Genomic DNA, 26,477 nt, shown 5'->3' on the forward strand with positions numbered 1-26,477 from the left:
TGGCCTTTGTCTAGGCTTTGGTCTTAATCTAGGCTTTGGTCTTACCTTTGGCTAGGTGTTGGTGCTGAGTTCTCCAAATTGGTGCTGAGCTCCTGCGGGTGGTGCTGAGCTTCTGGTGTTGGTCTGGCCTTTGTCTTGCTGTTTGTCTGGCCTTTGTCTTGCTGTTTGTCTGGCCTTTGTCTAGTTGTTCTTCTGGCCTTTGTCTAGGCTTTGGTCTTAATCTAGGCTTTGGTCTTACCTTTGGCTAGGTGTTGGTGCTGAGTTCTCCAAATTGGTGCTGAGCTCCTGCGGGTGGTGCTGAGCTTCTGGTGTTGGTCTGGCATTTGTCTTGCTGTTTGTCTGGCCTTTGTCTAGTTGTTCTTCTGGCCTTTGTCTAGGCTTTGGTCTTAATCTAGGCTTTGGTCTTACCTTTGGCTAGGTGTTGGTGCTGAGTTCTCCAAATTGGTGCTGAGCTCCTGCGGGTGGTGCTGAGCTTCTGGTGTTGGTCTGGCCTTTGTCTTGCTGTTTGTCTGGCTGTTGTCTCGTTGTTCTTCTGGCCTTTGTCTAGGCTTTGGTCTTACCTTTGGCTAGGTGTTGGTGCTGAGTTCTCCAAATTGGTGCTGAGCTCCTGCGGGTGGTGCTGAGCTTCTGGTGTTGGTCTGGCCTTTGTCTTGCTGTTTGTCTGGCTGTTGTCTAGTTGTTCTTCTGGCCTTTGTCTAGGCTTTGGTCTTACCTTTGGCTAGGTGTTGGTGCTGAGTTCTCCAAATTGGTGCTGAGCTCCTGCGGGTGGTGCTGAGCTTCTGGTGTTGGTCTGGCCTTTGTCTTGCTGTTTGTCTGGCTGTTGTCTCGTTGTTCTTCTGGCCTTTGTCTAGGCTTTGGTCTTACCTTTGTCTAGGCTTTGGTCTTACCTTTGGCTAGGTGTTGGTGCTGAGTTCTCCAAATTGGTGCTGAGCTCCTGCGGGTGGTGCTGAGCTTCTGGTGTTGGTCTGGCATTTCTCTATTTGTTCTTCTGGCCGTTGTCTAGTTATTCTTCTGGCCTTTGTCTAGGCTTTGGTCTTAATCTAGGCTTTGGTCTTACCTTTGGCTAGGTGTTGGTGCTGAGTTCTCCAAATTGGTGCTGAGCTCCTGCGGGTGGTGCTGAGCTTCTGGTGTTGGTCTGGCCTTTGTCTTGCTGTTTGTCTGGCTGTTGTCTAGTTGTTCTTCTGGCCTTTGTCTAGGCTTTGGTCTTACCTTTGGCTAGGTGTTGGTGCTGAGTTCTCCAAATTGGTGCTGAGCTCCTGCGGGTGGTGCTGAGCTTCTGGTGTTGGTCTGGCCTTTGTCTTGCTGTTTGTCTGGCTGTTGTCTCGTTGTTCTTCTGGCCTTTGTCTAGGCTTTGGTCTTACCTTTGTCTAGGCTTTGGTCTTACCTTTGGCTAGGTGTTGGTGCTGAGTTCTCCAAATTGGTGCTGAGCTCCTGCGGGTGGTGCTGAGCTTCTGGTGTTGGTCTGGCATTTCTCTATTTGTTCTTCTGGCCGTTGTCTAGTTGTTCTTCTGGCCTTTGTCTAGGCTTTGGTCTTAATCTAGGCTTTGGTCTTACCTTTGGCTAGGTGTTGGTGCTGAGTTCTCCAAATTGGTGCTGAGCTCCTGCGGGTGGTGCTGAGCTTCTGGTGTTGGTCTGGCCTTTCTCTTGCTGTTTGTCTGGCTGTTGTCTAGTTGTTCTTCTGGCCTTTGTCTAGGCTTTGGTCTTAATCTAGGCTTTGGTCTTACCTTTGGCTAGGTGTTGGTGCTGAGTTCTCCAAATTGGTGCTGAGCTCCTGCGGGTGGTGCTGAGCTTCTGGTGTTGGTCTGGCATTTCTCTATTTGTTCTTCTGGCCGTTGTCTAGTTGTTCTTCTGGCCTTTGTCTAGGCTTTGGTCTTACCTTTGGCTAGGTGTTGGTGCTGAGTTCTCCAAATTGGTGCTGAGCTCCTGCGGGTGGTGCTGAGCTTCTGGTGTTGGTCTGGCCTTTGTCTTGCTGTTTGTCTGGCTGTTGTCTAGTTGTTCTTCTGGCCTTTGTCTAGGCTTTGGTCTTAATCTAGGCTTTGGTCTTACCTTTGGCTAGGTGTTGGTGCTGAGTTCTCCAAATTGGTGCTGAGCTCCTGCGGGTGGTGCTGAGCTTCTGGTGTTGGTCTGGCCTTTGTCTTGCTGTTTGTCTGGCCTTTGTCTAGTTGTTCTTCTGGCCTTTGTCTAGGCTTTGGTCTTAATCTAGGCTTTGGTCTTACCTTTGGCTAGGTGTTGGTGCTGAGTTCTCCAAATTGGTGCTGAGCTCCTGCGGGTGGTGCTGAGCTTCTGGTGTTGGTCTGGCCTTTGTCTTGCTGTTTGTCTGGCTGTTGTCTAGTTGTTCTTCTGGCCTTTGTCTAGGCTTTGGTCTTACCTTTGGCTAGGTGTTGGTGCTGAGTTCTCCAAATTGGTGCTGAGCTCCTGCGGGTGGTGCTGAGCTTCTGGTGTTGGTCTGGCATTTCTCTATTTGTTCTTCTGGCCGTTGTCTAGTTGTTCTTCTGGCCTTTGTCTAGGCTTTGGTCTTAATCTAGGCTTTGGTCTTACCTTTGGCTAGGTGTTGGTGCTGAGTTCTCCAAATTGGTGCTGAGCTCCTGCGGGTGGTGCTGAGCTTCTGGTGTTGGTCTGGCCTTTGTCTTGCTGTTTGTCTGGCTGTTGTCTAGTTGTTCTTCTGGCCTTTGTCTAGGCTTTGGTCTTAATCTAGGCTTTGGTCTTACCTTTGGCTAGGTGTTGGTGCTGAGTTCTCCAAATTGGTGCTGAGCTCCTGCGGGTGGTGCTGAGCTTCTGGTGTTGGTCTGGCCTTTGTCTTGCTGTTTGTCTGGCCTTTGTCTAGTTGTTCTTCTGGCCTTTGTCTAGGCTTTGGTCTTAATCTAGGCTTTGGTCTTACCTTTGGCTAGGTGTTGGTGCTGAGTTCTCCAAATTGGTGCTGAGCTCCTGCGGGTGGTGCTGAGCTTCTGGTGTTGGTCTGGCCTTTGTCTTGCTGTTTGTCTGGCTGTTGTCTAGTTGTTCTTCTGGCCTTTGTCTAGGCTTTGGTCTTACCTTTGGCTAGGTGTTGGTGCTGAGTTCTCCAAATTGGTGCTGAGCTCCTGCGGGTGGTGCTGAGCTTCTGGTGTTGGTCTGGCATTTCTCTATTTGTTCTTCTGGCCGTTGTCTAGTTGTTCTTCTGGCCTTTGTCTAGGCTTTGGTCTTAATCTAGGCTTTGGTCTTACCTTTGGCTAGGTGTTGGTGCTGAGTTCTCCAAATTGGTGCTGAGCTCCTGCGGGTGGTGCTGAGCTTCTGGTGTTGGTCTGGCCTTTGTCTTGCTGTTTGTCTGGCTGTTGTCTAGTTGTTCTTCTGGCCTTTGTCTAGGCTTTGGTCTTACCTTTGGCTAGGTGTTGGTGCTGAGTTCTCCAAATTGGTGCTGAGCTCCTGCGGGTGGTGCTGAGCTTCTGGTGTTGGTCTGGCATTTCTCTATTTGTTCTTCTGGCCGTTGTCTAGTTGTTCTTCTGGCCTTTGTCTAGTTGTTCTTCTGGCCTTTGTCTAGGCTTTGGTCTTAATCTAGGCTTTGGTCTTACCTTTGGCTAGGTGTTGGTGCTGAGTTCTCCAAATTGGTGCTGAGCTCCTGCGGGTGGTGCTGAGCTTCTGGTGTTGGTCTGGCCTTTGTCTTGCTGTTTGTCTGGCTGTTGTCTAGTTGTTCTTCTGGCCTTTGTCTAGGCTTTGGTCTTACCTTTGGCTAGGTGTTGGTGCTGAGTTCTCCAAATTGGTGCTGAGCTCCTGCGGGTGGTGCTGAGCTTCTGGTGTTGGTCTGGCATTTCTCTATTTGTTCTTCTGGCCGTTGTCTAGTTGTTCTTCTGGCCTTTGTCTAGGCTTTGGTCTTAATCTAGGCTTTGGTCTTACCTTTGGCTAGGTGTTGGTGCTGAGTTCTCCAAATTGGTGCTGAGCTCCTGCGGGTGGTGCTGAGCTTCTGGTGTTGGTCTGGCCTTTGTCTTGCTGTTTGTCTGGCCTTTGTCTTGCTGTTTGTCTGGCCTTTGTCTAGTTGTTCTTCTGGCCTTTGTCTAGGCTTTGGTCTTAATCTAGGCTTTGGTCTTACCTTTGGCTAGGTGTTGGTGCTGAGTTCTCCAAATTGGTGCTGAGCTCCTGCGGGTGGTGCTGAGCTTCTGGTGTTGGTCTGGCATTTGTCTTGCTGTTTGTCTGGCCTTTGTCTAGTTGTTCTTCTGGCCTTTGTCTAGGCTTTGGTCTTAATCTAGGCTTTGGTCTTACCTTTGGCTAGGTGTTGGTGCTGAGTTCTCCAAATTGGTGCTGAGCTCCTGCGGGTGGTGCTGAGCTTCTGGTGTTGGTCTGGCCTTTGTCTTGCTGTTTGTCTGGCTGTTGTCTAGTTGTTCTTCTGGCCTTTGTCTAGGCTTTGGTCTTAATCTAGGCTTTGGTCTTACCTTTGGCTAGGTGTTGGTGCTGAGTTCTCCAAATTGGTGCTGAGCTCCTGCGGGTGGTGCTGAGCTTCTGGTGTTGGTCTGGCCTTTGTCTTGCTGTTTGTCTGGCTGTTGTCTAGTTGTTCTTCTGGCCTTTGTCTAGGCTTTGGTCTTAATCTAGGCTTTGGTCTTACCTTTGGCTAGGTGTTGGTGCTGAGTTCTCCAAATTGGTGCTGAGCTCCTGCGGGTGGTGCTGAGCTTCTGGTGTTGGTCTGGCCTTTGTCTTGCTGTTTGTCTGGCTGTTGTCTAGTTGTTCTTCTGGCCTTTGTCTAGTTGTTCTTCTGGCCTTTGTCTAGGCTTTGGTCTTAATCTAGGCTTTGGTCTTACCTTTGGCTAGGTGTTGGTGCTGAGTTCTCCAAATTGGTGCTGAGCTCCTGCGGGTGGTGCTGAGCTTCTGGTGTTGGTCTGGCCTTTGTCTTGCTGTTTGTCTGGCTGTTGTCTAGTTGTTCTTCTGGCCTTTGTCTAGGCTTTGGTCTTACCTTTATCTAGGTTTTGGTCTTACCTTTGGCTAGGTGTTGGTGCTGAGTTCTCCAAATTGGTGCTGAGCTCCTGCGGGTGGTGCTGAGCTTCTGGTGTTGGTGTGGCATTTCTCTATTTGTTCTTCTGGCCGTTGTCTAGTTGTTCTTCTGGCCTTTGTCTAGGCTTTGGTCTTAATCTAGGCTTTGGTCTTACCTTTGGCTAGGTGTTGGTGCTGAGTTCTCCAAATTGGTGCTGAGCTCCTGCGGGTGGTGCTGAGCTTCTGGTGTTGGTCTGGCATTTCTCTATTTGTTCTTCTGGCCGTTGTCTAGTTGTTCTTCTGGCCTTTGTCTAGTTGTTCTTCTGGCCTTTGTCTAGGCTTTGGTCTTAATCTAGGCTTTGGTCTTACCTTTGGCTAGGTGTTGGTGCTGAGTTCTCCAAATTGGTGCTGAGCTCCTGCGGGTGGTGCTGAGCTTCTGGTGTTGGTCTGGCCTTTGTCTTGCTGTTTGTCTGGCTGTTGTCTAGTTGTTCTTCTGGCCTTTGTCTAGGCTTTGGTCTTACCTTTATCTAGGTTTTGGTCTTACCTTTGGCTAGGTGTTGGTGCTGAGTTCTCCAAATTGGTGCTGAGCTCCTGCGGGTGGTGCTGAGCTTCTGGTGTTGGTCTGGCATTTCTCTATTTGTTCTTCTGGCCGTTGTCTAGTTGTTCTTCTGGCCTTTGTCTAGGCTTTGGTCTTAATCTAGGCTTTGGTCTTACCTTTGGCTAGGTGTTGGTGCTGAGTTCTCCAAATTGGTGCTGAGCTCCTGCGGGTGGTGCTGAGCTTCTGGTGTTGGTCTGGCCTTTGTCTTGCTGTTTGTCTGGCTGTTGTCTAGTTGTTCTTCTGGCCTTTGTCTAGGCTTTGGTCTTAATCTAGGCTTTGGTCTTACCTTTGGCTAGGTGTTGGTGCTGAGTTCTCCAAATTGGTGCTGAGCTCCTGCGGGTGGTGCTGAGCTTCTGGTGTTGGTCTGGCCTTTGTCTTGCTGTTTGTCTGGCCTTTGTCTAGTTGTTCTTCTGGCCTTTGTCTAGGCTTTGGTCTTAATCTAGGCTTTGGTCTTACCTTTGGCTAGGTGTTGGTGCTGAGTTCTCCAAATTGGTGCTGAGCTCCTGCGGGTGGTGCTGAGCTTCTGGTGTTGGTCTGGCCTTTGTCTTGCTGTTTGTCTGGCTGTTGTCTAGTTGTTCTTCTGGCCTTTGTCTAGGCTTTGGTCTTAATCTAGGCTTTGGTCTTACCTTTGGCTAGGTGTTGGTGCTGAGTTCTCCAAATTGGTGCTGAGCTCCTGCGGGTGGTGCTGAGCTTCTGGTGTTGGTCTGGCCTTTGTCTTGCTGTTTGTCTGGCTGTTGTCTAGTTGTTCTTCTGGCCTTTGTCTAGGCTTTGGTCTTAATCTAGGCTTTGGTCTTACCTTTGGCTAGGTGTTGGTGCTGAGTTCTCCAAATTGGTGCTGAGCTCCTGCGGGTGGTGCTGAGCTTCTGGTGTTGGTCTGGCCTTTGTCTTGCTGTTTGTCTGGCTGTTGTCTAGTTGTTCTTCTGGCCTTTGTCTAGGCTTTGGTCTTAATCTAGGCTTTGGTCTTACCTTTGGCTAGGTGTTGGTGCTGAGTTCTCCAAATTGGTGCTGAGCTCCTGCGGGTGGTGCTGAGCTTCTGGTGTTGGTCTGGCATTTCTCTATTTGTTCTTCTGGCCGTTGTCTAGTTGTTCTTCTGGCCTTTGTCTAGGCTTTGGTCTTAATCTAGGCTTTGGTCTTACCTTTGGCTAGGTGTTGGTGCTGAGTTCTCCAAATTGGTGCTGAGCTCCTGCGGGTGGTGCTGAGCTTCTGGTGTTGGTCTGGCATTTCTCTATTTGTTCTTCTGGCCGTTGTCTAGTTGTTCTTCTGGCCTTTGTCTAGGCTTTGGTCTTAATCTAGGCTTTGGTCTTACCTTTGGCTAGGTGTTGGTGCTGAGTTCTCCAAATTGGTGCTGAGCTCCTGCGGGTGGTGCTGAGCTTCTGGTGTTGGTCTGGCATTTCTCTATTTGTTCTTCTGGCCGTTGTCTAGTTGTTCTTCTGGCCTTTGTCTAGGCTTTGGTCTTAATCTAGGCTTTGGTCTTACCTTTGGCTAGGTGTTGGTGCTGAGTTCTCCAAATTGGTGCTGAGCTCCTGCGGGTGGTGCTGAGCTTCTGGTGTTGGTCTGGCCTTTGTCTTGCTGTTTGTCTGGCTGTTGTCTAGTTGTTCTTCTGGCCTTTGTCTAGGCTTTGGTCTTAATCTAGGCTTTGGTCTTACCTTTGGCTAGGTGTTGGTGCTGAGTTCTCCAAATTGGTGCTGAGCTCCTGCGGGTGGTGCTGAGCTTCTGGTGTTGGTCTGGCCTTTGTCTTGCTGTTTGTCTGGCCTTTGTCTAGTTGTTCTTCTGGCCTTTGTCTAGGCTTTGGTCTTAATCTAGGCTTTGGTCTTACCTTTGGCTAGGTGTTGGTGCTGAGTTCTCCAAATTGGTGCTGAGCTCCTGCGGGTGGTGCTGAGCTTCTGGTGTTGGTCTGGCCTTTGTCTTGCTGTTTGTCTGGCTGTTGTCTAGTTGTTCTTCTGGCCTTTGTCTAGGCTTTGGTCTTACCTTTATCTAGGCTTTGGTCTTACCTTTGGCTAGGTGTTGGTGCTGAGTTCTCCAAATTGGTGCTGAGCTCCTGCGGGTGGTGCTGAGCTTCTGGTGTTGGTCTGGCATTTCTCTATTTGTTCTTCTGGCCGTTGTCTAGTTGTTCTTCTGGCCTTTGTCTAGGCTTTGGTCTTAATCTAGGCTTTGGTCTTACCTTTGGCTAGGTGTTGGTGCTGAGTTCTCCAAATTGGTGCTGAGCTCCTGCGGGTGGTGCTGAGCTTCTGGTGTTGGTGTGGCATTTGTCTTGCTGTTTGTCTGGCCTTTGTCTAGGCTTTGGTCTTAATCTAGGTTTTGGTCTTACCTTTGGCTAGGTGTTGGTGCTGAGTTCTCCAAATTGGTGCTGAGCTCCTGCGGGTGGTGCTGAGCTTCTGGTGTTGGTCTGGCCTTTGTCTTGCTGTTTGTCTGGCCTTTGTCTTGCTGTTTGTCTGGCCTTTGTCTAGTTGTTCTTCTGGCCTTTGTCTAGGCTTTGGTCTTAATCTAGGCTTTGGTCTTACCTTTGGCTAGGTGTTGGTGCTGAGTTCTCCAAATTGGTGCTGAGCTCCTGCGGGTGGTGCTGAGCTTCTGGTGTTGGTCTGGCCTTTGTCTTGCTGTTTGTCTGGCTGTTGTCTAGTTGTTCTTCTGGCCTTTGTCTAGGCTTTGGTCTTACCTTTGGCTAGGTGTTGGTGCTGAGTTCTCCAAATTGGTGCTGAGCTCCTGCGGGTGGTGCTGAGCTTCTGGTGTTGGTCTGGCATTTCTCTATTTGTTCTTCTGGCCGTTGTCTAGTTGTTCTTCTGGCCTTTGTCTAGGCTTTGGTCTTAATCTAGGCTTTGGTCTTACCTTTGGCTAGGTGTTGGTGCTGAGTTCTCCAAATTGGTGCTGAGCTCCTGCGGGTGGTGCTGAGCTTCTGGTGTTGGTCTGGCCTTTCTCTTGCTGTTTGTCTGGCTGTTGTCTAGTTGTTCTTCTGGCCTTTGTCTAGGCTTTGGTCTTAATCTAGGCTTTGGTCTTACCTTTGGCTAGGTGTTGGTGCTGAGTTCTCCAAATTGGTGCTGAGCTCCTGCGGGTGGTGCTGAGCTTCTGGTGTTGGTCTGGCCTTTGTCTTGCTGTTTGTCTGGCTGTTGTCTAGTTGTTCTTCTGGCCTTTGTCTAGGCTTTGGTCTTACCTTTGGCTAGGTGTTGGTGCTGAGTTCTCCAAATTGGTGCTGAGCTCCTGCGGGTGGTGCTGAGCTTCTGGTGTTGGTCTGGCCTTTGTCTTGCTGTTTGTCTGGCTGTTGTCTAGTTGTTCTTCTGGCCTTTGTCTAGGCTTTGGTCTTAATCTAGGCTTTGGTCTTACCTTTGGCTAGGTGTTGGTGCTGAGTTCTCCAAATTGGTGCTGAGCTCCTGCGGGTGGTGCTGAGCTTCTGGTGTTGGTCTGGCCTTTGTCTTGCTGTTTGTCTGGCCTTTGTCTTGCTGTTTGTCTGGCCTTTGTCTAGTTGTTCTTCTGGCCTTTGTCTAGGCTTTGGTCTTAATCTAGGCTTTGGTCTTACCTTTGGCTAGGTGTTGGTGCTGAGTTCTCCAAATTGGTGCTGAGCTCCTGCGGGTGGTGCTGAGCTTCTGGTGTTGGTCTGGCCTTTGTCTTGCTGTTTGTCTGGCTGTTGTCTAGTTGTTCTTCTGGCCTTTGTCTAGGCTTTGGTCTTAATCTAGGCTTTGGTCTTACCTTTGGCTAGGTGTTGGTGCTGAGTTCTCCAAATTGGTGCTGAGCTCCTGCGGGTGGTGCTGAGCTTCTGGTGTTGGTCTGGCCTTTGTCTTGCTGTTTGTCTGGCCTTTGTCTTGCTGTTTGTCTGGCCTTTGTCTAGTTGTTCTTCTGGCCTTTGTCTAGGCTTTGGTCTTAATCTAGGCTTTGGTCTTACCTTTGGCTAGGTGTTGGTGCTGAGTTCTCCAAATTGGTGCTGAGCTCCTGCGGGTGGTGCTGAGCTTCTGGTGTTGGTCTGGCCTTTGTCTTGCTGTTTGTCTGGCTGTTGTCTAGTTGTTCTTCTGGCCTTTGTCTAGGCTTTGGTCTTAATCTAGGCTTTGGTCTTACCTTTGGCTAGGTGTTGGTGCTGAGTTCTCCAAATTGGTGCTGAGCTCCTGCGGGTGGTGCTGAGCTTCTGGTGTTGGTCTGGCATTTCTCTATTTGTTCTTCTGGCCGTTGTCTAGTTGTTCTTCTGGCCTTTGTCTAGGCTTTGGTCTTAATCTAGGCTTTGGTCTTACCTTTGGCTAGGTGTTGGTGCTGAGTTCTCCAAATTGGTGCTGAGCTCCTGCGGGTGGTGCTGAGCTTCTGGTGTTGGTCTGGCCTTTGTCTTGCTGTTTGTCTGGCTGTTGTCTAGTTGTTCTTCTGGCCTTTGTCTAGGCTTTGGTCTTACCTTTGGCTAGGTGTTGGTGCTGAGTTCTCCAAATTGGTGCTGAGCTCCTGCGGGTGGTGCTGAGCTTCTGGTGTTGGTGTGGCATTTGTCTTGCTGTTTGTCTGGCCGTTGTCTAGTTGTTCTTCTGTCCTTTGTCTAGGCTTTGGTCTTAATCTAGGCTTTGGTCTTACCTTTGGCTAGGTGTTGGTGCTGAGTTCTCCAAATTGGTGCTGAGCTCCTGCGGGTGGTGCTGAGCTTCTGGTGTTGGTCTGGCCTTTGTCTTGCTGTTTGTCTGGCCTTTGTCTTGCTGTTTGTCTGGCTGTTTTCTAGTTGTTCTTCTGGCCTTTGTCTAGGCTTTGGTCTTACCTTTGGCTAGGTGTTGGTGCTGAGTTCTCCAAATTGGTGCTGAGCTCCTGCGGGTGGTGCTGAGCTTCTGGTGTTGGTCTGGCCTTTGTCTTGCTGTTTGTCTGGCCTTTGTCTAGTTGTTCTTCTGGCCTTTGTCTAGGCTTTGGTCTTAATCTAGGCTTTGGTCTTACCTTTGGCTAGGTGTTGGTGCTGAGTTCTCCAAATTGGTGCTGAGCTCCTGCGGGTGGTGCTGAGCTTCTGGTGTTGGTCTGGCCTTTGTCTTGCTGTTTGTCTGGCTGTTGTCTAGTTGTTCTTCTGGCCTTTGTCTAGGCTTTGGTCTTACCTTTGGCTAGGTGTTGGTGCTGAGTTCTCCAAATTGGTGCTGAGCTCCTGCGGGTGGTGCTGAGCTTCTGGTGTTGGTCTGGCCTTTGTCTTGCTGTTTGTCTGGCTGTTGTCTAGTTGTTCTTCTGGCCTTTGTCTAGGCTTTGGTCTTACCTTTGGCTAGGTGTTGGTGCTGAGTTCTCCAAATTGGTGCTGAGCTCCTGCGGGTGGTGCTGAGCTTCTGGTGTTGGTGTGGCATTTCTCTATTTGTTCTTCTGGCCGTTGTCTAGTTGTTCTTCTGGCCTTTGTCTAGGCTTTGGTCTTAATCTAGGCTTTGGTCTTACCTTTGGCTAGGTGTTGGTGCTGAGTTCTCCAAATTGGTGCTGAGCTCCTGCGGGTGGTGCTGAGCTTCTGGTGTTGGTCTGGCCTTTGTCTTGCTGTTTGTCTGGCTGTTGTCTAGTTGTTCTTCTGGCCTTTGTCTAGGCTTTGGTCTTAATCTAGGCTTTGGTCTTACCTTTGGCTAGGTGTTGGTGCTGAGTTCTCCAAATTGGTGCTGAGCTCCTGCGGGTGGTGCTGAGCTTCTGGTGTTGGTCTGGCATTTCTCTATTTGTTCTTCTGGCCGTTGTCTAGTTGTTCTTCTGGCCTTTGTCTAGGCTTTGGTCTTAATCTAGGCTTTGGTCTTACCTTTGGCTAGGTGTTGGTGCTGAGTTCTCCAAATTGGTGCTGAGCTCCTGCGGGTGGTGCTGAGCTTCTGGTGTTGGTCTGGCCTTTGTCTTGCTGTTTGTCTGGCCTTTGTCTTGCTGTTTGTCTGGCCTTTGTCTAGTTGTTCTTCTGGCCTTTGTCTAGGCTTTGGTCTTAATCTAGGCTTTGGTCTTACCTTTGGCTAGGTGTTGGTGCTGAGTTCTCCAAATTGGTGCTGAGCTCCTGCGGGTGGTGCTGAGCTTCTGGTGTTGGTCTGGCATTTGTCTTGCTGTTTGTCTGGCCTTTGTCTAGTTGTTCTTCTGGCCTTTGTCTAGGCTTTGGTCTTAATCTAGGCTTTGGTCTTACCTTTGGCTAGGTGTTGGTGCTGAGTTCTCCAAATTGGTGCTGAGCTCCTGCGGGTGGTGCTGAGCTTCTGGTGTTGGTCTGGCCTTTGTCTTGCTGTTTGTCTGGCTGTTGTCTAGTTGTTCTTCTGGCCTTTGTCTAGGCTTTGGTCTTAATCTAGGCTTTGGTCTTACCTTTGGCTAGGTGTTGGTGCTGAGTTCTCCAAATTGGTGCTGAGCTCCTGCGGGTGGTGCTGAGCTTCTGGTGTTGGTGTGGCCTTTGTCTTGCTGTTTGTCTGGCTGTTTTCTAGTTGTTCTTCTGTCCTTTGTCTAGGCTTTGGTCTTAATCTAGGTTTTGGTCTTACCTTTGGCTAGATGTTGGTGCTGAGTTCTCCAAATTGGTGCTGAGCTCCTGCGGGTGGTGCTGAGCTTCTGGTGTTGGTCTGGCCTTTGTCTTGCTGTTTGTCTGGCTGTTGTCTCGTTGTTCTTCTGGCCTTTGTCTAGGCTTTGGTCTTACCTTTGTCTAGGCTTTGGTCTTACCTTTGGCTAGGTGTTGGTGCTGAGTTCTCCAAATTGGTGCTGAGCTCCTGCGGGTGGTGCTGAGCTTCTGGTGTTGGTCTGGCATTTCTCTATTTGTTCTTCTGGCCGTTGTCTAGTTGTTCTTCTGGCCTTTGTCTAGGCTTTGGTCTTAATCTAGGCTTTGGTCTTACCTTTGGCTAGGTGTTGGTGCTGAGTTCTCCAAATTGGTGCTGAGCTCCTGCGGGTGGTGCTGAGCTTCTGGTGTCTGTTTGACCTTTGTCTTGCTGTTTGTCTGGCCTTTGTCTTGCTGTTTGTCTGGCCTTTGTTTCGGCATAGGTGCTTGGTCCTTGCTGTTAGATCTCCCTGTTGGTGTTCGTTCTCTTGTCTCTCTGTTGATTCTGGGCTGGACAGTGAGCTCAGCACCACCACCCGCAGCTCAGGACCAAGGCAGACCTGAACCCCAGCACACACAGCCCAGCCCAGCCCTCAGTGCAGGGACACGTGTGTTTGGAGTTTCCTGATTGCTCCTTGTCAGCCCTGCTCTCTTTCTATGGCAGCCAAGGAAAGAGAATTACCTGGCAGCCCCTTGTTCCTTTCCTCTTCTCCGCCCAAAAATTACTCTTTTCTCTCACCTATTAGGTGTCCATAGGATCAGGATGATTTCCTGTGCAAAAATTCTTTATTTATGTTGGTTTCAGTAGTAGTAAAAATGAAAATTATTATCTGAGGACTCCAGGAGAATATTTTAAAAGAGTTTCTGTCTGCTTTTTTATTTAAGCTTGAAGAATTAGTCTGAAGAAGAGACTAGAAAGGTGCTTGCCATGAGGGATAGGTTGGAACCTCATCCTCTGGTCCCTCTAGGGAAGGACCTGCAGAATACAGAATTTTTCTTCCTTACAAGTTCCACAAGCCAAGGGGTTTCCTGAAAGTGCAGCCTCCTTTCCTAATCCCATAGCAGCCAAACCTGCAAATTTCACTCCTTAGTGTTGTAACAGACTCTGATTCCTATTTTATTTCTCCTTTAGTTGTTATTACTGCTATTTGTGAATTTTCTATCAACTCTGCTGGTGACTGGAGGATAACATAAGAAAGTAAGCTACATAAAGAAGGGAATGCAAGGGAAAGTTGAAAGACGGCAAAATAAAATGTACCATACAATGCACTTGCTATGGAAGTATAAAAATTCTAATGGTATATTTTATATGGTTATTTTTGTGTAGTATGTATATCATTTTTTATTTATTAAAATAAACGCAGCTGAGAAACAGTTCCAGTCTGTGGAATTGGTGATAAACATGAGATTTCTGAAACAAATTAATAGTCAGTGTAATGCATTTTTGAAAATTAATTGGTTTTCAGCTTCTTCCTCAATGATTTTGTATGGTTGGTTACTGGAGCTTAATGTCTTGGAATTATATTGTCCTAGGAAAGATGTGGTGTGCTCTCATCATGGAAACAAGTAAGATCTTGGCTAAATGAGCAGCATATACACAAAAGCATTCAAAAATGTATGCAGCAGGTTGTGTTTCACGAATGCCTTTGTGAAGCAGCTTAAGATCTCTGCACATTTAATTCTCAAGTCCAGCAACCAGCCAGTAAACCACAGTCCTCAGGTGAAAAATGAGAAATTTTAAGGGCTGTTGAACACATGAAATTTAGCAGAGTGCTCAATAGCCCTCAAAATTTCTCATTTAGGGGAATGCATATGTACTGCTTCCAGAAATGAAGGCGAACTTCACTTTCCCCATTCGATTTACATTTTTCCTCCCTCCCTCCCAGTGTCTCTGAGTCTCTTACACCAGGAGTAGCTGGTCTGCCTTGTTGTTTTGCAGCACATAAAATACAGCTGCAGATTAAAGCACTGGAGTGACTTCGGATAAAAAATGTATGAGGAGTAGTCCTGAGGATGCACTGGGACAAGGGTTTTGTATCTGCAGGAAAATCCCAGCTGTAGGTTTTTAACTGTGCTGGTGGCTAAACTGATGCCACAGTAAATAAACCCTTCATGAGCTGCCTGGAGTTTTCAGTGGCTCTGTTAGAGCAAAGCTGGAGCTGTGTTAGAACTGCCTGGTCAGCTGCCCGCTTCTCATATCAACCTTCAGTATCTGTCCAGCTTCTCTTTAACTGCTTATCTCTGAAGATATTTACTTTTTTAAATAGAAGATTGTATTTAGAAGTAGAAAGAAAGGGGTCCGTTAATTGAAGTGCTGATTTTTTTTTTAAACAAAGCCCTCTTTCCTTTTCTTGATCATTACATATTTTATATTTCTTCGTGCATTACTTTTTGATAAACTAAATTAGTATCTGTGAGATAAAGTACTTGTTCATGTAACAATTGTGTTGCAACAGGCTCCGTGAAGGTCCAGAGTTGAAAATCCTTTCATTGTCTTCACAACTGCCACTTTTTTTCCTCTGTTCCAAAAACTTGAATTTTGTGTGAATGTTCTCTCATTTCTCTTGTGACTATGTCTTTGTGGTAATACCAAACCTATCATAAATCTACTTGAACTTCACGTCCTTGTGGAAATATGTAGTATTTTAGGTAAAAAGGTTAGATATGCAGACTAAAAGCAGCCACTTCTGCCATTGTAAAAGCTTTTCAGAAAATGCATCCCGTGGGAGTGAAAATCCTGCAAAGGCTTGTATACTTAAGAAATAGACTATTAAGGCAATAGATTGTGTTAAATTTGAGTTGAACACGAGTTACAGTACAAAAATTCTCTTCTGCTCCACCAAAAAAAAAAAAAAAAAAAGGAATTAACATACAGACTGAAGGGTAAATTCTGTCCTTCTTAAAAATGTGTAATCTAATTAGCATTTGGTGGGATTTACTGGGATGAGTTTTCCCCTTGGCGTATGCAAATGCAAACAGGGAGAACATGGGCCCCAGGCTGGGAATGGCAGAGTCTGCCTGGAGGGACAGCCGTGGAAAAAAACCTCCTGCATCCTTGTCCCTGAGGAGCTGCCATCAGCTGAGGGGATTCTTGGAGTCAGGGGGAGATTTTTAATTTTGGGACAGTTCCTCAGACGGTGAAAATAAGCGAAGATCTCTTTTGAAGGGGAAGAAGGGTCAGATGGTGTCTCTTGAGATCACACCTGTTGTGAGGCAGACAGAGTTCAAATGGTGAATATTCCCCACACAACTGCCTCCAGACATTTTGGCCGTTTTCCCTCAGCCATCTCCATCAAACCTTGGAGTCAGCCTTCTCTCTTTGCTCCCTCTCTTCTTCCCTTGCCCTCCACTGATGGGGTTGCTGTTCCCTGAGCTCAAAGCCAAGACTACAACCAAGACCTTCAGGAATTTTTGGGTGGCAAAAGAATATAGAGACAGATGACTTACACTTTCCTCAGGTGGTTCAATTCATATCTTAGCATTTGGTTTGTAGGTTGTGGTTGATACCTTCGAGAAAATACTAGGGCTTTTTGTTACCTCAAGAGAGAGTGCTTAAAATCAGAATCATTGCGCTCACTGGCTGGTAAGTGGATTAGTTTGGCAGATTAAAGCTTTAGTTAGGATGACAGTAGAAAAGAGTGTTCGTCCTTAGTGTTGATCAATGACTCTTGTCTCTGACGTTCCTTTTCTAGGAACTGAAATACTGTATGCATATTTGATATAGTATTTAGTCTCTCAAGATGGCATCCCAGGTCTGGTGTTCAATTAGGGAGTGCAGTTCTGTAATCCTTATTTAATTAGAACTCCCTGTCATCGTCCCTGCGAGTTGCATTTGTAATTGGATTCTCACAAGTGAGAATATGCAGAGGCTACCTGAGAGGGAAGCTGCAACTTGCTGATGTGTGTCACTTACCTGTAGTTCTTCGAGAATGTTTCCTCTGCATATTCACATTCTGGGTCCTGTCCACCTTCTGTTTGTGCTTGGATTTCTGCTGGCAGCAGCTGCGGTGTTCAGTAAGGATAACCCGGGGCACTGTACAGCTCCCAAATCTCCGATGGCCTGGTGTCATGGGATGGCCCTGGTACAGTCCTATAGGCACTGCTCTCCTGGGAGGTTCCTGTAGGCACCTGGAGAACCCAAACCCACTGGTGTGAATATGCAAGGACAGCACTCTCAAAGAGCCAGCCGATGGTAAGTACCCTTTCTTTGTCTTCCCTGATAAACCAAATGTTTCAAATGTTTTGTTGTAAGTTCCCTGTTGGCAAATTCGCTACACTTCCCCGAGGATAAAAACAGGCTGAGGTTAATTTGGAGCTGGCAAAACCTGGGGAAGTATCTGTGTTTGCAGATGCTGACTTCAGTTGTAAACTGAAGTGCGACTCTCAGCGTGCGGGTGTGTACACGTTTGAGCTGTGATACATATTTCTGTCAGACAAAAAAGGCACAATTACAGTGCAGCACTACAATAAATTCTTCCAGCTGTATTACACTTAGAGCAGATTAGATGGTGGAGTGAGTCACTGACCACAAAACAGCGTGAGCAGTGTTAATTCTCCAAGCAGCTTCTCCAAAAGAAAATCAAAGTTGCATTGCGTGGGAACTGACAGCGGTCAGAACGTGGATTCTCAGGCTCCAGGCAGTGCCTGAGGCCTGTGGGAAAGCCAAGGTAGGAACTCTCTCAGTCTGGCCTGGGAAATCCTGAGGAGGAACCCAAAACCATCCCTGTAGATAACCTCCTCCTGACACCTGGTGCTTTTCCGACTTGTTCACTGGTGGAGATGTTCACAAAAAGGTGGTGCCCTAAAGGACCGCTCCTATTCATTGTACCCAAACACTGTATAAAAAGAACCTGTCCTTCAGTAAACTTTGCTATGAGCCCTCTGAAGAAACCGGACTTCTGCGTGTTACCCACAGCATCGCTACATTTTTCCCCGCGCTGTTGTGTTTTTCAGAGCTGGAGTTCCGCGAGGCTCCCCACATGCTGTGCCCCGGCTTCCAGGGCGACCTGCACGGCGTGTCCCAGCACAGCTACCCGCTGGAGGTGGGCTCGGACGGCTTCCAGGGCGACCTGCACGGCGTGTCCCAGCACGGCTACCCGCTGGAGGTGGGCTCGGACGGGGACACCGAGACGGAGGGCGCCGCGTCCCCCGAGCACGCGCTCAGGATGTGGATGAGGGGCATCAAGTCCGAGCACAGCTCCTGCCTGTCCAGCCGCGCCAACTCCGCCCTGTCCCTCACCGACACTGACCACGAGAGGAAGTCTGATGGGGAGAATGGTAATAAAGAAATGCCTCCAATGGGAGCAGGAATTTGTTCAAAACTTGCTTTTTCTGCTTCTCTTTTTTTCCCCTTTTTTCTTTTTTTTTCTTTATTTTTCCCCTTCTTTTTTTTTTCCCCTTCCTTTTTTCCCCCTCCTTTTCTTTCCCTTCCTTTTTTCTCCCCTTTCCTTTTTTTTCCCCTTTCCCTTTATTCCCCTTTCCTTTTTTCACCCTTCCTTCCTAGGCGCCTGCACTGTATGTAAGGCGAAGGGATTGTCTGCTGTGTGTATCGTATTTTATAGTTTTTGACTTAGAAAGTAAGACCAAAAAAAACCGAAACGGCGATTTTGTTGAAACATCGTTTCTCTAGAGACCAATGACTTCCCCACGCTTTTTATTTTTATGTCGCAAGGCGTTTATCATTTGAATTTGGTGGCCTATGAATTAGGATCTAAAATAAATCTAGATGTGTACATTTATATCACATTCTGCATACAGTTGTTCCTGTGGCTTCTGGGTGTAGCTTTAAGGCTCTTCAGCCAGAAAAGAGCCTTTTCTTGGCTTGAGAAAGACAACCTGGAGTCCTAAATTCTCCATTTACCTCTCATCTTATGCTACACCTGAAGACATGTCTCCATCAGTAGGACAGGTTTTTGCTGTGTCTCAGTTCTGTATTTCCCTGCATACGGAGAGTGGGTCACAAGGGTTTGGTTTTTGTGTGTGTGTGTTTTCTAAATATTCTTTCTCAGTCTGGATTTTTTTTACTCGTTTGCTTTTCTTACGATTTAGTGTGTCACCGAAAGGAAAAATGTGTATTTAATTAGGTAACGTGGGAAATTAGTATTCCTTTATCTCTGCATTAAAATTGATTAAAAGCTACTCTGCTTCCTTACAAAGTATAGTAAGTAAACAAATTTATCATGCTTAAGATCAACAAGCTTAGCTGATATTTTAATTTCTGTGTTTAATAGCTGCATGTTGTGGCAGGTCTAGATGTTATTAAATATTGACACTTCATTGTTGACAGCGACGTATTTTAGTGCCTCTGTAGTCATAAGGTCAATATAACTGGAAGGGGTTTATAAATGGCTTTTCTATACTTACATGTTTGAATTTTTCAAATATGAAGCTCTTAATTACATAATTTCACCTGGATGTCTGCCAGTACCAAGGATAATGTTCAATATAGGCTCAAAAACATTACATTACCTGCTTGAGGTTAAAAAAGATTCTGGTGCACGGCTTGTTTCTAATTAAATATTCCTGTGAGGATTAGGCAGTCTGAGCTATCACAATTTCTTGTGTTGCTGGAATCAGTTCATTTTGAGATGTCACCCCATTTCCACTGTGCCTGTCTTCAGCTTCCTGCTTCTCTGGGTCCCATCCTCTGGAAAGTAGGTTTGGTTTTTTTTCCACAGGGAGCTTTTGTTTGGGCCTGTTTGTGTTTTCCCAAGACCATTGGGTTTTAGATAGTGGCTGAAGGAATTGAATCTGATTCATGGGCTCAGACTCCATTTGAAACAATACTTCTAATAATAAAAACATTTTAAACAGCGGGCTGCAAAGATAAGATAATAATATTAGCCATATATTAATAAGTAGATGTAGTAGAGAATTTAGTAGGTTACAGATCAAAGCTGAGTTTAATGAGCTAGAAACATGTAAGATTATTCTTGTGTAATTCATCTAAGTATTTGTTTTATAGCCTGGGAGCAGTGATCCGTTTAACAGAGCTTTTGACTGTCCTTAAATCTCTGGTGATTTTTCATTTTGATTGCTGGGCAGTTGGGTGAGTTTTGGACAAGTCACCTTTGTTCTTTGCACTTCACATTCAGTATCTGTTAAAGGGATAAAGATAATTAGTAAAGGAAATACTGCAATGGCTGATGCCGTATGAGAAGGAAAGCTTTCTGAGTGCTGAAGCTCTGCAGACATGGGAGGATTTTCTAAAGGACAAGGCCCTGATTTAATTTATGGTGCGTGTCAATAGACCTACTGTGAATTCACACCTGCTTAAATCAGGCTTGAATTTGGCTCTTCATAAAAGTCGTGTGTTTAATGTAAGAAAGTGACAGCATTGCAATTGATGTTGCTGTTATTTACTGTTATTTTGTAAACAAGTCAGGCATTAAGCTGATCTCTGGCTTTCTCATTTCTCCAGGAAATTATTACCAGCAGCTACATTACAATAACAATGGTGCTCTGAGGAGTGGGCATGTGGCTGCCTCTCTGTGCAGGATTGTGTTTCTAATAATGATGGCTGAAGTATATCCATTAGCTCCTGTCCTGTCACTCTGTGTTTACAGTGATGCAATTAAGAAATTGAATTACTAATTTGCAAGTAGACCCATTAGGTTAAATATGTGTAAGTAGCCTTGAAAATATAAAGGTAAATATTGGTCTTAATCCCATTCCCTCTGTGTCATTGAATATTTTTCTCTTTGTTCCTTGCATGCTTTATTTTGCCTTTTTGTTGTGGTATGGATTGCATTCTGTTTGTACACTCCTGCCTATCAGATCATTTAAGGCACTAATAGATTAAGGGAACCTCATCAATGAAATGCAAAAGCCCCCGTGGTGAAATTCCTTCGACTTCTGTAGTTAACTGGAGCTTGTCAGATGTTTGATTTATGATACTTTCAGATACTTGACAGAAAAGGGCCACTTACCTTCCCTTAATGAAAGACCTCTGTTGCTTTTGTTGTGGAGTTTTTTGGGTATTTCAGTGCTTGGATGGTGTCGGTTGCTTTGCTGCTGTTCCCAAGGCAGCTCCTGGGTGTGCAGGGCAGCTGTGAGCGCCTGCAGTGACATGGCAGAGTCTTTCGGGGGATATTGGGATGTTCCTGATGTCCTGAGTGCTCTGCTGGGGCTGTGCAGAGTGTGAGAGGCTTCTGTCCGCCTTGGAGCGGCTCCTGTGGAAATGTCACTGTCTCAAAGGCAGCGTGGAACTTTTCTGGATGGCTTTGGATGAGTGTGAGATGGTTCCGTGAGTGCTGCAGCATCACCTCAGCTGCAATTCCAGGCAAGCCCTGAGCTTGTGCCCACAGTATTTCAGAAATTGTTTATGTATGGAAATTCAGCTAATGACTCTTTTGTCAGTATTGTGGGGGAAATTGTGCCTTTTAAAATTACCATCTTTATTACTTTTTCTGACTAACAGGGGCATTGCATCTGCACGTCTGCTATTTTAATCTTTACAATTTTCATGCAGTCTATTAAAATCAGTACTCAGTATTAAAACATTCCCTTTTTTGTGGTTCTCTTTTAAGCACAATGAACACTAATTTAAAGACAAATATCAGTATTTAGTATCTTACACTGAAGATAATGAAACAGTGTTTAGAATGTAGCAGAAATACCTCCTGTATTCCAGAATCCAAATGACCTTTGCCCACAGCATAGTAAAAACTGTCAGTGCTTTTGCACAAGGTTGTGTAAGATTTTTATCCTTGCAGATTTTTTTTTCCTTTCATGGTGACAGAGGAGGAGAGGAAGGAAAGCTTGAGGAGAAGAGTCAGGTCTCATTTTTATTCCAGAAATCAGTAAATTGGCATTAGAGCTCAGAAAAAAAATCTGTTGGCCTTCCTCCTCTGTGTGATACTGCAAGTACGGTGGATGTGCTTCAAGGAGGCAGCAGCAATATAAATGATCACTCTTTCTTTCATTTACATCCTTTTTATTTTCTCAGCATTCTGGCCATAAACGCAGAGGAAAATTATCTCCAGAAATATTTCACAGTGCAGAAATACGTTGCAATGATTCTGCAGTTCTTGGAACCTCAGTTTGTCTCGGCTGCCACAGGGGGGAAAACTGAGATGGGATGGACAGAGAAGTGTCTGCTTTCTGCCAGGGTGCTGCAGTGCAGGGGGGTGAGGATTGTCTGACTTTTCATTTCACTGTCTTTATGAGACCAGGCAAAACCTGAACTTTTTCTCTTGTTAAGCATTTACTGGGAGTTCTACAAGAGGACACCTCTGGACAAGTGTGTTCCATTCTAAAGAGTCAGCATGTCTGGCCTGATGTTTTATTTATGTTGTTTTATTCAGTTTACAGGATTTTTTGTTTCTCATCCCTTTTGGTTAAATTTTAAAATGTTTTAGAAGATCAGCAGTCTGATCTACACAAGCAACCTGTAGTCATATTTTATATGTATGTCCTTTGGAATTATTGAGTTTAGTTTCAGAGTTATTTTGAAATGCATTCCATTTTCCTTATATGCCTTAAAATGTAGTTGTTTCTACCAGTTGGAACCTTTTGTTCATCAAAGTTTTGGATGTTCTGCTTCAAGCTGAAAGTTGAATATCATTAGTGAAAGATAAGGCTGAGGGAAAACCTGTGTGAACTCTGATCATGGAAGATTACAGTTAAGGCTGCTGGATAAATGAGATCAAGTTACTCTCATTTGGTTCCTTATCCTGCCAGCCAGAATGGTTTTAAACACAAAGAGAACTGGAGCTTTTGTCATCCCCACAGCAAAATGCTTTGCAGCTGCCACATCCCAGAATGGTTTGGCACGGAGGTGACGTTGAAGCTCATCCAGCATCCCCCCTGCCATGGCAGGTACATCTCCCACTGTCCCTCCAAGCCCCAATGTCCAGCCTGGCCTGGGACACATCCAGGGATCCAGGGACAGCGCCTGGGGCACCGCAAAGTCACCAGGGAAAGTCACCATCTTCCCGTGCCTTGGGGGACCCAGAAGGGGAGCCGGGGGTGGGCTCTGGTTCCATGAAACCACATCTCCGAAAGGTCCCTGTGCGGGGGGAAATGCCTGCAAGGGAGGGTGGCTTAGGACAGGCCAGGGCTGTGCAGCTCTAGTGCTGGAAACTTGGTTGAAAGATCTCAAAAGCAGGTAGCAAAGGGACCGGAGTGAAGGGTATTTCTAGACTCTGCATTGTGTTGGTTATGGTTCATAGAATTACTGTTCATAGCACTCCTCTCTCCTCTTTAATTGCAAGGGTTTTACTTTGATCTTTCAATGCAGCTTTTAAGCTTTCCCCCTCTCTGCCTACAATTATTTTTGAGTAAATGTATATTAGGAATTGATGCATACCTTCTGTACGTACCAAAGTCACGGTAAGTGTTGTTCAGACCTGTCTGCCCTTCTCATTGCTTTGTTCAGCATCAGTGTCAAGTGGCACTTTGGGTTTGAGAACGTCCTGTTTGATTAATTCCTCCCCAAATGGTGCTTTTGAGACAGCAGACTTTGTTATTGCCCCGTCACACTAAGGTCTTTTAGAGCACGTGTTTTGCTGTGGTAGGGTCACAATGCATGCTTGGGGTTTATGGTTTTTGTGCATAATTTGGTATAAACACACCTCCAGTTACACAGTCAGAAAGGGTCTGGTGTCATTTGCTTGAGTTGAATCTTACTTGGATCTCCTTGAATTGTTGAGCTGTGCACTGTCAGTGGGACCTGACGAGCAACGCAAGATTTACAGCTCAGCACTGGAGACTTCTCCGTTATTTTCTTCGCGACAAAACAGCTTGTGGATGCTTGCACCTTTTGTTGCCATGGAAAGGTTTGGGTTACGCTGCTGGTCACAGATGGGGGGTGGAACCAGCAGCAAAGCTCCTGGCGAAGGGAAAAGCTCCAAATTTATTTTTATGGACTTGTAAATTTTTGTTGAGGCCAGAAAGCTTCCCAGAATATTACGTAATTTCCTTTCATGAGGAAGATGAGAGTGACATATATTTATAAGGAAGCGTACATGGCTAGAAATGAGACTTCACATTTTGTGCCTTTCCCAAAACTCCTCAGCCCTTCTCTCCCAGCTGAGAAGTTGTTCCAGTGCTTGTCCATTGCTTGGATAAAGGGTTTTGTGTGTGTCCGAGGGCAGCATTGCTGCTGAGCATTTGTGAAGTGGGCACAGTGCAGGGGCCAGGCTGCTCTGCCCAAGGCATCACAGCCCAGATGTGTTCCTTCCGGGGCCTCTCTAATTATTCCCCGCTGAGAATTGCAGTTCTTCCTCTGCAGCAAGGGGCACTGCCCAAATGCTTTGCTGTGATGTGCTCAATGTGTCTACAACCATCCTTTATGTCTTTGCCTGTGGGGAAAAACATAATTGAGTCATTCTTCCTGAAGCCTGTGTGGTTGTGTGTTCAGCCAGTGCGGTTTTCATTTCAAAACTCCTATTGATGGTTGCATTGATTATTTTTATTTTAGCCTGTAATTCTGTCTCCAATCTATCTTTTTAATTTTTATAGTTCACTACCTATTGAACAGCAAATTCAGCTACGTTTGGTTGTGTGCATATTTTTTTAGAAATGTTATCTCCTGAATCCAGATTTCTCCGTAGTAGCTAATAGCCTACAGTACTTGAAAGCTCCTTTTTCTTTTTAGAACCTATCTCTTTTCCAATACATTTTCTGATTACTGCACTACGGTTCGATTTTTATTGGATCATTTTAGAGCGTAATAATTCATTTCTGATCCCTGGTACCTCTTGTCCGTGTCTGAAGTACTCCACATTATTTCAGTCACTCATTTTTGTTGACATCTTTTCTCTAAAGGCAGTCTGCTGCGATATCTCTCAAAATATCTTTCTGGCATCACCATTTTAGACTTGTGATATCCAATTTCTTTTTAATACAAAATCAAATAGAAAGCATTTTCTGTACTTCACCAGCCAGCTCCAGTGGAATTTTTTGAGCTTTCTTCTAGCTGTCTTATACATTGCTCAGAGGCAAATAATGGCAAAAACAATACTACAGCCGTACCTGCAATAAAACAAACACATTTATTTGCAATTGCTTTGCAACTCAAACAGTGCTTGTTAATGTTAAATAAAGACCATAATAAGTAGAGTCTAAAGCAACTGAGTTTTTGCGTAAATCTGTGTAGAATTATTTTTTCATTCATTGCTTCCATAACAGTGTAGATGGAATTATTAACTACCTTCTGTTTGGGAAAAAGAAAAAAAAAACCAGGTGCCCCTCCAGGTTCTGCAGAAAGCCAAGTCAGCTCCTGCAGTTTCAGTCAAGTTTCTCTCTCGGGCTCAGTCAGAGCTCTTGAGGTTCTGAACGGTGGCCACTGTTACGGCAAGAGGCTGCTGGTAAGAAATGGCAGTGAGGTGCCATCTTCGGATGGTGCCAGATTGTTTTCTTCCAAAGCTCAGCTCCGTGCAGTCACGGAACAAACAGTTCCTGTGGGTGGATCCGGGCTCTGGGCACGGCCAGAGCTCAGGTGTGGGTTCCCACAGGGAACTGAGGAGTCAGGATGTGGGAACAGGAGGGGCGGTCCAAAGTGGAGATGTTCGGATTTGCCAGCTCAGGTCGCGTTTCCACGATAATCATCTCTTGTGACACAGAAAACACAAGTTTTCTTGTGTTTCCTGTGTCACAAAACCCCACCCACGGTCTCCTGCCCTGCTGTCCCTCTTGTTGCTGCCCTTTCAGTATGCGATGGTGGGATTTGGAGCTTTACGTGCCCGTGGAAGAGAAATGAAAACAGAAACTGAGCACTCCTTGGGGTATGGTTGTGTAGCTCAGGTGTGAAACACAGCAGCCAAAGAATCCATGGCAGAGCCTTTCCCTCCTTCCTGCCGGAATGTTCTCTGCTTGCTTGCCTGGCATCAAGACTTCTCGTGTTCTTGGAGAACACCAACATATTTTGGTGATGGTGTTAGTAAAGTCCTTGACCGGTGATATTCTGAAGCTCAAATCCTCATTTATCATGGACTGATAAAGCTGAAAAACCAGCTTAGTCAAGGGGAGAAGTGTGTTTCCCACGTAGGATTCTGTAAGTTAGAAGTAGCAGTAGTTGAAACAGGGAAGTGAAACAGATCATTTAAAGGGGTATTTGTTGCCTTTATTGCCTATATTTTGAAACATTAATTGCTAAATATACTTAAATATAGTATTTTCAGTTTTGAAATGATAAAAAATGTTGGTGTTTATTACAGTATTGAAATTTAGCTTGTTGGGCTTTTAATAGCTGAAATGTGGGGATGATAGCATGACGCAGTGTTAGGGACATAAAAATGTTTACGAGAAATTGTCATGAAATGTGTCAGAAACGTGATTCTTACCTGATAGTTAAACTGCAGCCATTCAAACATCAGCCCTGGCACACAAGTCAATACCAAACATTTCAAAGATCCAGGAGGATCCACAGCAAATTGAATGAGGTTCAGCGTGGGGGATAGTAACCAAATATAAAATATTTCAAAGGAGCTACTTTGGAAAGCGGTAATGCTGAAAGGGGCCTTAAGGGCCAGTAAATGAGATAAATGGAGCCAACAAGTCAAATGCCACTTTGGGCTGCCTGTGTACATGTGTCTTGTCAAGGAGCTGTGAAATATTGCAGCTGTCATTGGGACTTCTCAGATGAGTCCCTTCCCAGCATTTCAACACCAGGGCTGGATAAAATCAGAATCTCAGACTAGTGCAGAGTGCAGAGTTGTGTCTTTGGGACTTGTTATTCGAGGAAAGGATTCTTTAAAAGGCCTGGATCTGTAGAGATGGTGCAGGTTGATGCTCAGGTAACTGAAGGAGGTGTGGGTGCAGGGAGAGAGGAGCTCTGAGGGTCTCTGCTGTCCCAGGTGATGCTGGCCGAGCTCTGCTGGCACACTCAGACCCGGCAGTGCTGGGGCTGGCACTCTGAGCAGCTCAAACATGGAATCAGACAGAGTTTCTAAACTGTAATCATTCAACATGGGAATACTCTGCCATGAGCCCTCGTGCTGAGGGTTGGTGCGAGGGTCAGTGTCCGGAACTTTTTCTGGCTGGAGGTGATCCCACTGGATGGGTGCCTTGGCTCCTCCTGTGCTCCTGTAAAGCTGTTTTGTTTCTCCTGACTATTCCATTTCCCCAACTTGTCTGTCCTGGAGTAGTATGAAGCAGTAAATGAAGTGGTGGAGGTTTTGTGGCTGCAGTTGTTAAAAACCAGCCAACACATTTGAGTGTATACTACAGAGGACGTGACCAGCATGTGATTATTGATTGCTGCTCTTCATCAGTTATCAGGAAATAACCCAATAGATCTTTCCATCTCTGACTTGTGTGTGTTGTCTGTAGATGCAGCAGCTGCCCATAACATTTGGCAACTGGCCCAAGCCCAAAAATTAACTCTAAAAAATTAATTTTCTATTAGCTAATAAGGACAAAGGCCGTTCAATTTCTTGTGTATGCGGGAAGCTTATTGAATCTGAAGATGATACAGCTGGGAACGAGCTGGTGGGATCCATTTGTAAAATAATAATGCCTACACATCACAGAAGGGCTTGTGCAATCATTAAATAAAGGGGA

The 26,477-nt window shown here is 46.0% G+C and overlaps 1 protein-coding gene across 1 annotated transcript in view; it reads left to right on the forward strand.

The window, feature by feature from the left end:
* Nucleotides 1-26,477, forward strand: part of TENM1 (teneurin transmembrane protein 1) — a 256,550-nt gene that overhangs the window by 74,331 nt on the left and 155,742 nt on the right. Inside the window, exon 3 of the mRNA XM_066202385.1 lies at nucleotides 16,926-17,249. Within this exon, the coding sequence (XP_066058482.1) occupies nucleotides 16,926-17,249 (324 nt within the window). The remainder of the gene's footprint in view (nucleotides 1-16,925; nucleotides 17,250-26,477) is intronic.

Source organism: Chamaea fasciata, unplaced genomic scaffold, assembly GCF_029207755.1.
Source record: "Chamaea fasciata isolate MVZ Bird 193981 ecotype frontalis unplaced genomic scaffold, bChaFas1.0.hap1 SCAF_22, whole genome shotgun sequence".
In the NCBI taxonomy this organism is placed as follows: Eukaryota; Metazoa; Chordata; class Aves; order Passeriformes; family Sylviidae; genus Chamaea; species Chamaea fasciata.